At 39.2% G+C, this 16,088-nt stretch overlaps 2 protein-coding genes across 2 annotated transcripts; one reads left to right on the plus strand and one right to left on the minus strand.

The window, feature by feature from the left end:
- The first annotated feature begins 1,350 nt into the window (after positions 1-1,350).
- Positions 1,351-5,789, plus strand: LOC130985671 (uncharacterized). Its single transcript, XM_057908749.1, has 8 exons — positions 1,351-1,723; positions 1,810-1,869; positions 2,555-3,373; positions 3,455-4,351; positions 4,455-4,757; positions 4,836-4,943; positions 5,011-5,199; positions 5,281-5,789. Exons 2-8 carry the CDS (start codon positions 1,849-1,851, stop codon positions 5,716-5,718), a joined length of 2,775 nt encoding a protein of 924 aa, XP_057764732.1. The 5' UTR covers positions 1,351-1,723; positions 1,810-1,848; the 3' UTR covers positions 5,719-5,789.
- A 740-nt stretch (positions 5,790-6,529) lies between these two features.
- Positions 6,530-9,198, minus strand: LOC130985673 (uncharacterized). The gene is made up of 2 exons (XM_057908751.1): positions 6,973-9,198; positions 6,530-6,910 (listed from the first exon to the last, which is right to left on the minus strand). Exons 1-2 carry the CDS (start codon positions 9,192-9,194, stop codon positions 6,571-6,573), a joined length of 2,562 nt encoding a protein of 853 aa, XP_057764734.1. The 5' UTR covers positions 9,195-9,198; the 3' UTR covers positions 6,530-6,570.
- Positions 9,199-16,088: the final 6,890 nt, after the last annotated feature.

Consider the following 16,088-nt stretch of genomic DNA (forward strand, 5'->3'; position numbering starts at 1 on the left):
TATAAAACTACCCACTTTGTAATTGATGGTGATAGGCTTGCATCGTTTTCCGTAAAAGTTCTTACACTTTTCTTACACAAGTACACTTGTGTAAGAAAATGTGTAAGAGAGGTAGTTAAATATGACTCTAAATCTGAGGAAATGACATTATTTGCTAACTTAAGTCATTATTTGTAACCCTAAAATGCCTTAAGTTCGAAAAAATAAGGACATGTTTTCATGTTATTAAACATCTATAAGAAAGTTGAAAAAAAATTAAATGAAACGTATTATGAAACAAGTTTTTTTTGAAGCTAATACAATAATTACCCGGCAGTTAATCGTAGCCGTTAGAAGTAGCCGGCTGGAAATGGATCCCAGCGGCTACTTGGACCGGCTAGTATTAACAGGCGGGTAAATACTTAATTAGCTTTAAAAAAATTCTAGTTTCATAATATTGTTGATTTTAAATTTTTAAACAGCCATAATTTGTATAATTATTATAAACTTAAAGGGTGATTGGACAATTCACGGGCATAATGCAGCTTTATAGGGTGACAATCTCTTTGCAGTAAATTCACGAGAAGGAGATTCACAAAATAAACTCAATAAGTCTAAATTTATATAGTTTATTTGATTGAATATGAATTAATATTGTAACACATAAAATAATAGCAACTAGTCGATAACAAAACTACAAAATCACATATTATGAATCAATGAATCATTATACACCTTACAACCCAGTACCCGCCAGAAATATGTATCCGGCTGACGTAGCCGTGGGTAAGAAACTACTCACGGCTACAGAGGACGGCTACTAAGTACTGGCGGGTAAGTTGTTAAATGTCTTTAAAATAATTTTTCATATCATTTTATATAATATTCGTATTTTTTACCCTTAATTTACTATTATTTCTTCTATTTATACACGAAAACCTAATTTTTTTTAATTATAAGCTTAAAGGGTGATTGGACAATTCATACGGCTACAATGCAGCTTTATAGGGTCTATTTCTTCTTTGCAGTAAATTCACGAGAAGGAGATTGACAAAATCAACTCAATAAGTCTAAATTTATTTAGTTTATTTGATTGGAATATGAATTAATATTGTAACACATAAAATAATAGCAAATGATGGATAAAAAAATTAAAAAATCATATATTATGAATCACTGAAACATAATACACCATGCCACCAAGTACCCGCCAGAAAAATCGTAGCCGTCTTCCTTAGCCGTGGGTAAGAAACTACTCACGGCTAAATCGTACGACTACACTTTTGTGGCGGGTAAGTTATTAAATGTGTTTAAAATAATTTTTCATATCATTTTATATAATATTCGTATTTTTTACCCTTAATTTACTACTATTTCTTCTATTTATACACGAAAACCTTTATTTTTTTAATTTATAAGCTTAAAGGGTGATTGGACAATTCATACGGCTATACAGATAGGCGAGAATCGCGGAAGCTTTATTGGGGGATGTACACGGCTGTATCTCAAATTCACAAGGCAATTGAAGGGTTGTTTGACCAAGAAGGTTTGAATTGGGGCCATTTACATGTATAACAATTACAACTTTTAACCTAGCCGCATTCCAATTTGAATTCACGGCATCTGTTTATTTTTTGAGAGAGAGTGAGAGAGAGAGGCAGCCGAGAAAGAGAGATAGAGGAGAAAGAGCATCTGGTCCATTTTTGAGAGAGAGGAGAGCATTCACGTCTTGCATACACCGAAGGTAAATTGGAATGAATATTTTTTTTTTGCTTTGTTTTTCTTGTTTGTCCCATGTTTGAATGAGAATCAATTTTTTTGAACTTGAAGGAGGGCTTGCACGATTTTTTCAACTTGAAGGCATATACCATGGCTTCTTCTTCAAACGAAGTAAGTATCCTATTTCGTTGATTTTATTTAAATTCTTGAATAAGGATGTTATTTTCCACAACAAGTTGAAGCATGTTATTTTCGTGAATTATTTTGGTGACATTGTTTAATTCGAATTACTTGTGTTTAATTATGTTCGTGAATTGGGTAGTCATTTTGGTTGAATTAGTTATGTTATTTGTGAATTACTTAGTATATAATTTGATTTAGTTTAATTTTAAAATCATTTCAATAATTTAAATAAAATACACAACCAAAGAATTGAATTGGGTAGTGCATAAATTGAAACTAACGAGAAGATCCTCTACATGTACATAATTATTTTCGTGAATTAATAATAATAATAATAATTCTATTTGGTTGAATTACTTATGTTATTTTCTTGAATTACTTAGTATATAATTTGATTTAGTTTAATTTTATAATCATTTCAATAAATAAATTAATTCAATAATTTAAATCTGACTGCCAACCTAAGAATTGAATTCGTGTATGGTATGATATAGAATAAGTATTTATTTGAATAATAACATTTTTTCATGTTTTTCATAATGTTTAAAATTTATTACATTTTTTCATGTTTTTCACGTTTATGTTATTATTAAATTTTGTGTTATTTTTAGTTGGTGTTTCTTAATTAATTATATTTTGGCTTTTTAATTGATATATTTTTGGTATTGAATAGATGGGTTATCGGAGGCCCGAAACAATAAATCGCCCCGGGACGCAGATCAGTTCTTACTACAAGACCAGTTATTTGTCCCTTGTACCCGAGCAACTGAGGGAAATTGGGGGCGACGCACTGGAGACCACGTTCAGGCAGGGTTGCTTTGGACATTTGTTGGATTGGGATCCGGGCAACAGGTGCAACATGGCATTGCACCATATTGTCTCTCGTTCTTTGCTGGATTGTGACGATGTGATGTGGTTCTACATCAACGGCAGGAAGGTTTGCCTTGATCACGCCGCATTCGCTCTTGTGACCGGATTGCCATTTGGGCCACATCGTTTCGATCCAACAGCAACCCACAATTTGAAGAATTGTGTAGCCTACACACGAGTTTGTGGCGGGCAGCGCTTGTCAGTTCAGGAGTTGGCAAACATTTTTTTCGAGAGGTGGACGGAGATTGTCGACCCCGACGGCTCGATAGCACTGCGTGTGGCCCACCTGTTGGTGCTACACGCATTTGTTTTGGGCGTGGATTTGCCACGACCCGTGGAGATCTGGACGTGGGCTTTGGTGGAGGACTTGTCGGAGTTCTCCACATTTCCTTGGGGTGCAGCGGCATATAATCGCTTGAACTACAGGATGAGGAAGATGTCGAAAGAATGGAAGTACCACTTCTATGGGCCTTCTTGGGCTCTATATACTTGGGGTCTTGAGGTTGTTCCCGGCTTGGGCAGAGCCGTCGCTATACATAATGCCGGGATATTACCTAGATTCAAGAGGTGGACCTTCAGGAGTAAAATCAAGGAAGATTTGCAGCCCCTATTTGAGTCACCGGTAATAATTTAAGTGTTTATTATGACATTATATTTGATGTTATGAATATTAATCATCATGTACATATATTTTTTATTGTAGGAGAACGGGCTTTATGAGTTGCAGCCCGAACAGCAGGAGGCGACGACGCACTGGTGGCTATCGGTCGCGAATGACGGAGATGTCCAGTTTCCAGGTCCGGGCGTCTTCGGCCAGAGGCATCCTCGAGCGGACATGAGTGGTGGGGACCGCTCTGAGGCATCTATTCAGAGGGCACCCCGACGTCGCAGTTCAAGGCGCGAAGATCGGGGAAAGCGGCAGAGACCACAGGTGGTTTCGTCCTCGTCGAGCAGTGGCCAGCGGGATCAGAGTGGCGGCGACGATCGCCCCGTGACTTCCGGGCGGAGGTCACAGAGTCAAAGGAGGCCCAGATACGGGGGAGAGAGCAGTGCTGCTCATGGGCCTTCTGGTTTGAGCGAGCAGGAGTGGCAGCGCATGGAACAGATGGTGCGCGAGAGTGAGGGCCGGGTGGCGAGGCGTGTGGAGGAGGGCCTATTCACGAGGCTGAAGAATTGGGCCGAGGAGACCTTTGGGTGTATGCGTTGCCGATGCTCGCATAGCACCGATGTACGTCAGCCCATGCCTGCTCCAAGACCTCAATCGGACAGGCGACGTGAGCCCGAGCCCGAGGCCGAGCCCGAGACCGAGCCCGAGCACGAGGATGCGCCATCGCAGCAGAGGTCTCCTGCTAGGGACGCGGGTCACTCCGGCAGTGATGATTATCAAACCCCACCGGGCCCGCATACTGGTTTTGGTGTGCCCACGACTTTTGGGGCTGGCCTACAGTTGACCCCATATCTGGGGCCACGCTACTCGTACACTGAGCAGCCCTCGAGCTCAGCACACCCATTCGAGCCGCCTCGTTCTTCGCTGCCGATTCTGGCCGAGGCTGGATATTCTCAGGAAGAGATGGAGCGTTTATGGCAGCAGTTTAGTGGGGTAAAAGCTCAGTATTTGTTTTAAATTTTACTTCTAATTGAAATTACGTGTCATTTATGGACTGTTTATATGTTTAACTTGTGTTGTTTTAATGTAAATATAGGGAGCTTCTGCTTCTGGGGCAACACCTGCCATTCCCCTCAGTGTTTGTCCACCACCACCAGAGGATGCGCAACTGCGCCGAAGCTACCGTGAGCGGCAGCCTTCGGCTGCGCTGAGATCCCCATACGTTCACAGCAACGAGCCGAAACCCGTCGACAACAAGTATATTCAGGGATTTACTCGTATGGCGGAGCGTCTCCGTGGTGGGAACTACAGGAAGTTGGTGGTGACAGAGAGTGGGCACCCGATCAAGAGGCAGTTTTGGGTGACTCTCATGAACAGGACTAAAGAGCTCGAGCCCGAGGTATCTAATATTTTTGATGCACTTGTTACATGTTGTACCCTCAGTGTTTACTTAATATTAACATTAAAGTATGTGCAGCATGTAGATGCGTACATGATGACGCTGAGGCATAGGCTGGTGAGCGGTACAGACCTGCTTCAGGACATCGATGACAGGAGCCATATCATATTGGATGCGGAATTCTTCGTAAGCATTAACATATTTTGCGTTTATAATAAAGTATTATTTGAAATAATGTTTTTCTTCTTTGCAGACTTATTTGGATAGAGAATACAATGAGCTTATGGCGAATGCGCGCCGTATGTTTAGCTCTCCTTCAGAGCAGCGTTTTATAAACTCTGAGGCAATTGTGATGGGGTGGCAGCCGCACGCCAACCGTATGTATTCAGTGTATGGCAGGGGTACCTCATCGAGTCAGGGAGATTGGATGGATGCCATTGCGGTACACAATTACACCTACATCATAAATAACTTTGACTGTTGATCAATAATGATTGTTGATCAATTATTTCTTCATGTACAGGTCATTGTTCCTGTGTTTGTCCTTCAGCGTTTCGTTATCTGTAGCATTGATATGCTCACGGGTAAATGCCGCGTCTTTGATCCGAACTTGTATCGGATCCTGGCACAGGAACGCCACGACATGCTGCGCGCTCTTGCTCCTTTGGGCCTCCTTTTCTACCGGGTGCTTGAGGTGTCCCTTTGGTTCGAGCGGACACGCATTGTGGAGAACCCGAGACAGAATCTCGAATGGCGTCAGCTCCAGATCGAGTATGCCGATCCTGCCGAGCAGTTCTCACAGGCTGACCGATGGAGCTCTGGTGTTTTCGCGTGCATGGCTGTAGAGCGTTTGATCGCAGACTCGCCGAGCCTGTCATGGGGCAATGACCATGTTCAGGAGTATAGGCACAAGATAGGCAGTGCCATCTTTGAGTTCTGCACGACCCCCAATACACTTTGATAGTGTATTTTCATCCTTATGACTATTTTGTTTAACAACATTTTTATATTACATTCTAGTATCATTTTATCTATATTTACTGCCATGATGACTTGTGATGCATATAAAACTGTAAGATAAGATGAAAAAACTAATTAGCCGCCACAAAAGTGCAGCCGTGTGGATTAGCCGTGGCAATCTTCATTACCCACGGCTACATCTTTAAAAACTAATTAGTGGCGGCTAAGTCGTTTTTCAAACTTAAATGACATGTTTAATGCATAATCACATAATCTCAAACTCTGTAATGGTATATTCTAAAATTATTAGTACAAGTTGTTGGTTTTCCCAAATTCTCATTCATAATTTCAACTCATAATTGTAGTGACATGTAAATGGTGATCATTGTTAAGTAAGTCTGATTTGTCGTTTGAATTTGTCAAATATTACAGTTGAATATATTTATCAACGTCAAACAAACCAAAATAGAACAATTAGCCGCCACAAAAGTGTAGCCGTGTGGATTAGCCGTTCTAATGTAACTACCCACGGCTACACATTTTTTAGGCACATTTTGTGGCGGCTTTTTAATCATTTTAGTTCCTAGTTCATTATAAATTGTTTAACTCAAACTTAATTTATCGAATTTCTTCAAATTACAACGTTATGATTTAATCCATCAATCCGGTCAACTTATGATATTTTTATCAAAATTATATAGTAATTCATTTCTATTTCTAATGTAATAATAATAATTATTTAATATTTAAAAGAAAAGAACAATGAAATTGAAATAATATCATAATAATTAGAATAATATAATAAACTAGGGAACTCTAAATGAACTTAAATAAAACAGAAAAATAAATACGACTACGCATCGGTGGCCGTACCCTTGCACGATCGACGTGTGTGACCAGACCCGCCACATAGACCACACGTTTTGGGTGCTCGTTTCTTGCTACTAGTTGATGCCTCCGCTGTTGATGTGTTTTGAGTCGGTCTTTCACCTGCGGATCGAACTCGAGTTTCCTTTGGACGACCAGCTTGTCGCCGAGAGAGATTTGGTAAAATAAGCTGAGATGCAATTCGGAAAGGAATATTCCAATTCTCTATGGGAGGCAAGTGGTTAACGTCACCAGAGTATGTGTCAACTAGTGAACTGTTCCAGTAGTAAGAGTGCACGTAATCCTCCACTGACTCGTTCGCCTCACTGCAAAACAAACGATTATACTTTTTGTTATTTAATAATGGTCATGAATAGAAATGACATACGTAATGGCTGCAATCGCATGAGAACACGGCATCTGGTCCTCGTTGAATTCGTTGCATTCACAGCTCTGCTTTTGAAGGTCAACCATATAATGGCGACCACTAGCACGAACCCTGTATTTTCTCTCGGTGGTCCTCTTGGCTGTGTAACGACGACTTTTTACAAGTTCTGCACTGAGCTTCTGTTTTGCCTCCGGAGTCAGATTTTCATCGCTCTCTTGTGCGGCCGCAAGCCTGTCGTTGAACCACTGCTCGACAACTAATCTGACTGCCTCCAACATCGAGCAGATTGGAAGACGCCTGGCCCACAGCAAACGTGCATTAAAACTCTCGGCGGCATTGGATGTAAGGAAACTGTAACGGGACACAGGACATTGTGATCGTGCCCACTTCTCCGGGCCTACGCGCAACAACTTCTCGTACGCCTTTGGCTTCAGAGCAGCCATGGCTGACATTGCACGCGTGTAATCTGATTGCTCGTAGGCGTATGCAGCCTGGCGGAAAAGCTCAGCAACACCGGGCCCGTAACCCTTCATCTTGTTCAACAAGTGGTAGTAGCAAATACCGTGAGTAGCATTTGGAAACTCGCTCTTCACAGCATTAGCGATGGAGACATGCGCATCAGATACAATAAGTAAGTTATCGGGCTCGCCGCAAGCACCTCTCAGATGTGACATAAACCACTTCCACGACTCATCATTCTCGATCGGACCGACACCGATCGCCAAGGGAAAAACTGCCTCGTTTCCGTCTTTTGTCACGGCGACAAACAAAATGCCACTATTTTTGCCCTTCAGGTGTGTGCCGTCAACCACAATCACTGGTCGAAGGTGAAAGTAGAAAGGTGAGATGGAAGCCCACAGAGCAACAAACAAATGTTTGAACCGGCAGTCTACATCTACGTCCAAATCATATACGGTGCCAGGATTCGCTTCCTTCAGGGCATACAGATATCTTGGGAGTAGGAGGAACGAATCATCAACTCGACCGTATATCATATCCATCCCGAGATTTCTTGCACGCAGCGCGACATCATATTTGATTTTGATGCCGAAATCGCGTACTAACTCAGCCATGATGGATTTCGGCTTAATGACCTCTCCATCATCGCGTATTCTGTTTGCCACAAACGCTGCCACCACCTTCGAGTGCGCCTTGATTTTTTTAGCTGTGCGCAAGTCCCCTTCGCATGAATGCTCTTTCAACTTATGCACTCTCCACATCCCTCGGCCGTGAACAGACGCACGAAGATCGAAATTGCAGTTGTCAGAGTGCTTGCACGAGAAATAGACTCGTCCCGGATCTGAGCGGACAACTTTTGTCTCAGTGCTTCGCTTCATGTTCCACAAACCAACAGCAATGATCAGGTCGTCTTTGCTGTTGTAAAAAGAATTCTTCTGCAGATCATCAACTCTAGAAGGGTCACTCTCGCGAGCAACCAGCGAAGCCGAGGCGTCCACTGGAATCAAGGGAACTAACCAATTAGTTAGATCACCGGTCTCGGCTGTCGGTTGTCGGATCCAACCTGCTCGCTCGGTCTCCGTGAAATCAATTAGATCGTCGTCTAATAAATCCTCAGAGGCATCAGAAGCAGTGCCCACCTCCAGCGCAGGGTCAAATTCTTCGTCATCAGAATCATCATCGTCTCCTGATGCAACCGAGCCTTCAGCTTCGTGCTCAGGTTCATCATCTGTCCGCACATCGTTCAATCTCCCACATACTTCATTAAGCCTTTCGGTTTGATTCCATGCAGATTCGTCTAGCGGTTGTCCATCCCAATTAAAATATTGTCGTGGAGGCGAGCTCTGGACACCATGAAACGACGTATGATGATAATACGGCGTCTCATACTGACTGCATTGTGCTTCATCTACGTGTCCCGAAGGTTCAGCAAAATTAAAAGTAGGGATGTAGGCTTCTTCTACAATCGGACCGTTGTAGTGCTCAACGTACACCATGGGATAGTCGGCAGTTGCCAACAAGGCTTCCACGTCATCGTCTGTGGCCAAGCCACATTTCATCTCCCTACCAAATAGATTGGTCGCCAAATAATACAATTGGTAGCTCGAGCTCAACGAATGCGTCCTCATAATATTGTTGACGCTGCACATCAGGCTCTCAATAGTTTCGTTGACGAGGGGAAGGACCTCTGTATCCCCACCAACATAGTGTATACCATCGACGAGTCCGTTGTATCTCACATATATGTATCTAACGAATTCCATCTATAAAAACACATAAAATGTAGTATTAAAATATGCATAAACACTTTAAAAATTCTCATAAATATAACATAAAACATTCAAACTATTAATTACACAAACAATATATGAGAAAATCACCTCTTCAAGTAGAATTTGAACACCAATTGCACCAACTATCGCACAAACCACTTCTCAAATCTTTGAGGGTTTCAAATTCTCAATTTTTTAACTGAATGCTCTTTCTACGAGTATTTGGATTTATGTTTTCTCATTCACAAGTGTAGCAATTATAGACTAATATTAGATTCCTTTGTACAAATTCACGTGAAATGTATTGTTCATTCATTCAGTACACTTCAATCTATTATTCAATGTGCAATCAAATGCATGCAGAAAGTGAGCATTAAAGCCTCATTACAATCCAAATTTGTGCAGTCACCTTATCTCTTATTTCATGTGGACATGTACTTTTTTGACTAAAACATTAACAAATAAATAGAAATAACAAGGTAAAAAATTTTACAACCATATGTATTACTTCAAAATGATTTTTTGCTCCCAAAAAAACTTTTAGCCGCCACAAAATCGTAGCCGGATTCACTACCCGTGTGTGAAAAATTTCACACGGCTAGTACGACCGGATTTGCATTTCTGGCGGCTAATTGTTTTTTTAGAGCTCAAATATTTTTTTGGTTACATTTCATGAGTTTCAAGTGTTTTATTCAAAAATAGCCTATTATTTTATGTGTTTACTGTATTATTTTGTGTTCAATCAAATCATGCATACAGTGAGTATTATTACCCCACTATAATCCAATTTTTTGCAGATTCAGTATCTCTCATATTTGACATCAATGTATACTTCTTGTAATATAAAAAAATAAAATTTAAAATTAAAATAAAAACTCTAAATTAAGGTATTCGTGTTATAATATAATATTACTAAGAGGGCTCAAAAATTCACTATTATGTATATTATGCAACAACAAAATATTATGAAACAAATGGATTAATTAGCCGCCGGAAGTTCATAGCCGCTGACCAGTAGCCGTGTATATTTTGGAACACCGGCTACTGTTCACGGCTATGAATTTCCGGCGGCTAATTGTTTTTTTAGAGCTAAAATATTTTTGTGTTTACATTTCAGGAGTTTCAAGTGTTTTCTTTAAAAATAGCCTATTATTTTATGTGTTTACTGTATTATTTTGTGTTCAATCAAATCATGCATAAAGTGAGTATTTTTACCCCACTATAATCCAATTTTTGGCAGATTCAGTATCTCTCATATTTGACATCAATGTATACTTCTTGTAATATAAAAAAAATAAAATTAAAAATTTAAATAAAAACTCTAAATTAAGGTATTCGTGTTATAATATAATATTACTAAGAGGGCTCAAAAATTCACTATTATGTATATTATGCAACAAAAAAATATTATGAAACAAATGGAGTAATTAGCCGCCGGAAGTTCATAGCCGCTGACCAGTAGCCGTGTATAATTTGGACCGCCGGCTACTGTTCACGGCTATGAATTTCCGGCGGCTAATTGTTTCATTGGTTTCTAAATATTTTTTTGTTGCATAATACACATAATAGTGAAATTTTTAGTCCTCTTACTAATGTTTTTATAATGCAAACGTAAGCTAATTTTTTTATAAATTTTCAAACATACAGTATACATTAGAATGTGAAAGTGACGTGAGTTGGGCAATTATTGTCTCTTCATCACATTTTAAACTTGTGAAATTGACGTGAGTTAGACATTTTACAAAAACCGAAGCATGTCAGGTCTGATTTTCCAAAAAACCAAGCATGTCGGCTTTGACTTTTTGGACTTTGGCTTGGGTGGGTACTTTTATAAGACAAGTTATAAAAGTGGGTACTTTCGCCTATTCACATAATAAAAAAATAGGTGATGACTGGTGAGCCCAAAAGTTGATATTGGTACGGCCATTGGGGGTGGGTTAGAAACGGGGATCAGATGCGTTCCTTTGTATTAATTGTAAATGCATATGAAAAAAAAGCCCAATTTTGTGGCATGTAAATAAAGAATTTATTCCACGAGACGTTCAATTTGAAACTGCTTTTCATTTCAACCACATAACTAATTCAATTTCCATCTATTCATATCACCACTTATTTTCTAATTCACTTATTTCTGCAATGATGAAGCCTCTTGAGTTGTCAATAATTGTATGGATAAACCTTGCATTGGATGTGCCCAACCCGCTGCATAATTGGGATGTTATTTCGTATAGAAAGTTCTTTTTTTGTGACAAACTCAATTAACAAGTGAAATGTGGTTCAGATCAACGCTAGGAATTAGTATTAACTTATAAGTGGGTCTTTTGGGGGGACAAATTTATAAGTGGGTCTTATCTTATGCGGAAAAATCTTCACCTACTCGTCGATAATAGAATATATTTGAATTAATTATCTGCATCCCATTAAAAAAATATTATGGATGAACAGTAAATCAAACACAGTGATTTGGCGCTAGGGTCTATTAAATAAAAAAACAATGGTCGATTTGTGTTTTGACCTTCTTCTTTTAAGATTATAATAATTAATCATTTTTCTTTCATTTTTTATAATTCGATTTGCTAAATCCTCTCTCCACCCTATTAAACTTTGTTTGTTTCTTTTCACCATGGTTATTTCAAATAATAAGATTATATTGTTGTATAGCTCACATATAAAATGTAATGTAAAATGATTATCCAAAATAAAAATATGCCAAATTTATTGGGATTATTTAAAAAGAAAAATATGTTAAGATTAATGGAACAAAAGAAATATAACTCTAGTATCCGATGCTCTAGGCACAGGTGGATCCACTACAATAAAAGACTTACTGATCATATATGTAAATATAAAAAATTGCTACTGTTTTTTTATTTGTATCCCTTTTTAAATGATGTTAGTTCTCTTTCAATGAATTTTTTAAAAATAAATAGACATGTATCATTATATCAACAAAAAAAGCAATAGCTGCGGAAACATTCAGTTGTTATGACTTAGAGGTGTTTGCCTAAGCTTATTTTAAAGAGCTTATAAGATGTTTCAAGAGCTTATAAGCTGTAATTTTTAAGAGCTTATAAGTTGTCAAAGTGTTTGGATAGTTGAGCTTATAAGCTAGAGAGAGAAAATATTTTTTTAGAGAGAAAAAATCGAAGAAAAATTAAATTGAATGGTATATGATGAAAGTAATAAATTATAGTTGAAAAATCTTTGTAAAAAGACTGTTGCATATGAGATTATAAAAAAATAAGTTAGGGTAAAGAAACTTATTTTTTTGGGAGCTTATAAGCTCTTGGAGCTTATTTTTGGAGCTTATAAGCTGTTTAGGAGCTTATTTTCCCAAACACTTTGAAGGAGCTTATAAGCTCAGCCAAACACCCTCTTAGACATAGAAATTCCGCTCAACACTACGGGTTGAATACATTAATTCCATAATTTTTTGTAAAACTTGTCGTTAAGGACAATTGTTTCATCGTTGATGTTGATGTTGATTCTTTCAATTGCTATTCTAAGGGGGGTGTATTCGTTGTGGATTTCCACAGACTTTAAAAAGTCCAATGGAATTTAAATTCCATGGAATTCACATAGATTCCAAACGACTTTCAAAGAATTCGTGGTTGGATTTCACCCCGATTTTCACTGATTTTCGAAGACTTTACGGGACAATTCTGGAATTGAATTCCATGAAAACCAACGCCCGCTGAGTCCCAGCACCGCTGGAAACCCAACGACCGCTGGGAATCCAGCGAGCGCTGTGAACCTTTAAATATGTCCATATCATCAATTCCGAGCAACACAGTTTTGCCTGCAAACTGTTGCTTTAGCTCCTCAACCTGTAGCTCCTTATCTGCCTGTCTCAGAACTGATTCAATATGACCCATATGAATCCCAACTGGCATAATCTTTATGCCCACCGTCCTTCCATAATAATCCAATCCTATGTAGCCCCTTTTTGATTGATATTCCAAGCCCAACATCCGACTACAACATGAGAGGAAATGCCGTGCATAGTCAAAGGTGTGAAAACCAATTAGGTCAGAGTTGAGTTTCAGGTGCAACCCAGCGGCCGCTCAAACCCAGCGGGCGCTGGACTTTCTCAACGGGTGCTGAGTTTCGGCGCTCGCTGGCTTCTTGGCCGCGGGCGCTGGAACTCAGCGCTCGCTTAAAACTTCATGGATTTCAATTCTCGTGGTTCTTGGCCGGATTTCGTCGTGTGTATTTTTTGGATGAAATCCATGAAAGTCATTCTGGATTTTAAGTCAATGGAATAGCGAATACACCTAGATTTGTATGGATTTTAAAAAGTCTAAAACGAATACACCCAGATTTATATGGAATTTTAAAAGTCTTGAACGAATACACCCAGATTTCTGCAGACTTTTAAAAGTCTTGAACGAATACACCCAGACTTTTAAAATCCATAGAAATCCATTAAATTCCACAACGAATACACTCCCCTAAGTGTAGAGAGAATTTTTTCAAAATGACTTATATCAATGATAAGTTGTGAAATATTAACATAAATGATCAATTTTTAAGTGATTGTTTAATCATTTTGATTGAGAGAATTATTTTTTTTAATTTTAATATATATTGAATATCTTTTACATTCATGTTGATATAATTATTTATCGCATCTTCGATTATAAATTTTGAATATTTCGCTTGTCCGGGTTGTTTAGCGCATGACACATCAATTAACAATAAGTCAACAATACACCCAAATCAAAAAAAAAAAGAAAAAGAAAAATTGATCATTAACATTGTAGTTTTTTAAACAATTATCATCGACTGTACTTTTAAATAACTCTTATCAGTAATGTCATTCGTCGATATAAAATGGAAAGATCTGTTATTACCGGGTACACGATCGAGATATTACAATAAATATTTTGAGATATTACAACTCAAAATAATTGAAAATATTACAAAGTAAATAATTTGAGAAATTACAACTCAAATAATTTGCTACAACTGAAATACACTGTATAAATAAATTATACGTATAAACAAAGTCGAGTCGAGATGAATCTCTTCCCGCAAGAAGATTATCGCCCCGGTAGTGCTCTTCGGTTTGGCGTATCTTCCCCAAAGGTAAAACGACTACGTCTCGTCGGATGTAGCACCACAATCCGGCGAGCTCCGGCGAACTAAATAGGATCAAGAACTGAGCACAAGTGTTTGCAGAGAGAGTTGTTTGTAAATGGCAGAATGCAGGATTTTGTAGTGTTTTTTTTTTGCATGCTCTCCATAGGCCTATTTATAGGCATGTGGTGAGTATGAATTCAATTCATTGAATTCAACTCCGGTGGCTGGAAGCTGTAAACGTTGAAGAGGTGGCCGGTGGGCGCAGCTATTGAAGAAAACTTAGCTGCAAAATTGAATACGCATGCAGAAGTCGTAGCAGGCGTGTTTCTGCTTCTGCACCTTCTGCTGCTGCTGACAACTGTTGCTGTGTGGGCTGGGTTGCTGCTGAAGTGGGCTGGGCTTGGGAATTAAATTCTGTTGGGCCAAAATAAATTCTGTTGGGCCAATAAATAAAAAGCCCAGTGGAGTTGGTCCAAAAAATAGTTTGGGCCCCAAACACCACCCCAAAGCACCAATTGCCAAGATCCAAGTCCTTGGCCGCGGCCCGTACCCGACCCGCCCGTCCGGCGGCGGCGGCGACGACGCCGTCGTCCGTCCGATCGATCGTCGGCGGCGGCGGCGCGCGTGTGTGTGTGCGCGCGAGGCTAGTACTTAGATCAAGCCCACTAGCAAGCCCACAAGTCAATTTATCAACTCCATGTGCTTTGCTATTCTTATACATGAAAAACATCTCTATGTTTTCCAATGTGGGATAACATAGCATAAATGTTATTTTCCCTCTTCAACATCCAAACTTTGACATACAATATCTCACTCATCGGAAATCGGTTTTGAGACTTCAAGTATATCACGTTGATCTACTCGAGATGTAGATTAACATCCAATCATTATTTTAATTAAATAATAAATATTTAATTAAATAATAATTTCCAGATATGGCATTAAAACCATATTTCCAACAATCCCCCACATGAGTGAGAAAACAGTATGCGAAAGTATGCAAACACTTATCTCAGTCCTCTTAAGATACAACATTGCATTTGGAAAGGTAGCTTGTGGCTTTGAACCTGCCATAGTCAATATTATCGAGTATACCGGCGGCCTAGTGGATATGATTCCTTGAACTAGTCCTCCTCGGTGTATACTTAGTCAACAATATTAACACAATATTGCTTCAATCCTTATTCGTTCTCACGTTTGTGTCCATTACAGGCCTTGGAACACCTCTTTGGATTCATAAGTGTTTCAATCGAAGCGGCCCCACTTCACACTTACATAGGTGACTCTTAACTCAAGTATCCTGCTATACTTGTCCTCTTCGAGGAGTTCTAGAGTCATTAAAAGTCAAAGACTTAACCTCACCACGTGCAGGTTTCCGAACACTCACTGTTCTACAAGGAATAGGCAATTCGAGTGTTCAACACACGGATTTTCATAGCTTAGTTGTCCCATTGAACCAAGTTCTTGGGATCCTCCAGTCATCATGGTTGGGTTGCCACTATGATTATCCTTAATTTGTGGACTTCAAACCCATTCCCCCTAACAGTTTATACATCTGATCTCGATGGATACTTTTTGTCAAAGGATCCGCAATATTATCAATTGATCTTATATAATCAATTGAGATAACTCCACTAGTGATCAAATGTCTCACGGTATTATGACGTCGACGAATATGTCTCGACTTACCGTTATACAAATGATTTTGTGCTCGTCCGATAGCAGCTTGACTATCACAATGAATTATCACGGACGACACAGGTTTCGACCAACATGGAATATCCTCGAGGAAATTTCTAAGCC

Source organism: Salvia miltiorrhiza, chromosome 5 (assembly GCF_028751815.1).
Source record: "Salvia miltiorrhiza cultivar Shanhuang (shh) chromosome 5, IMPLAD_Smil_shh, whole genome shotgun sequence".
Taxonomy (NCBI): domain Eukaryota; kingdom Viridiplantae; phylum Streptophyta; class Magnoliopsida; order Lamiales; family Lamiaceae; genus Salvia; species Salvia miltiorrhiza.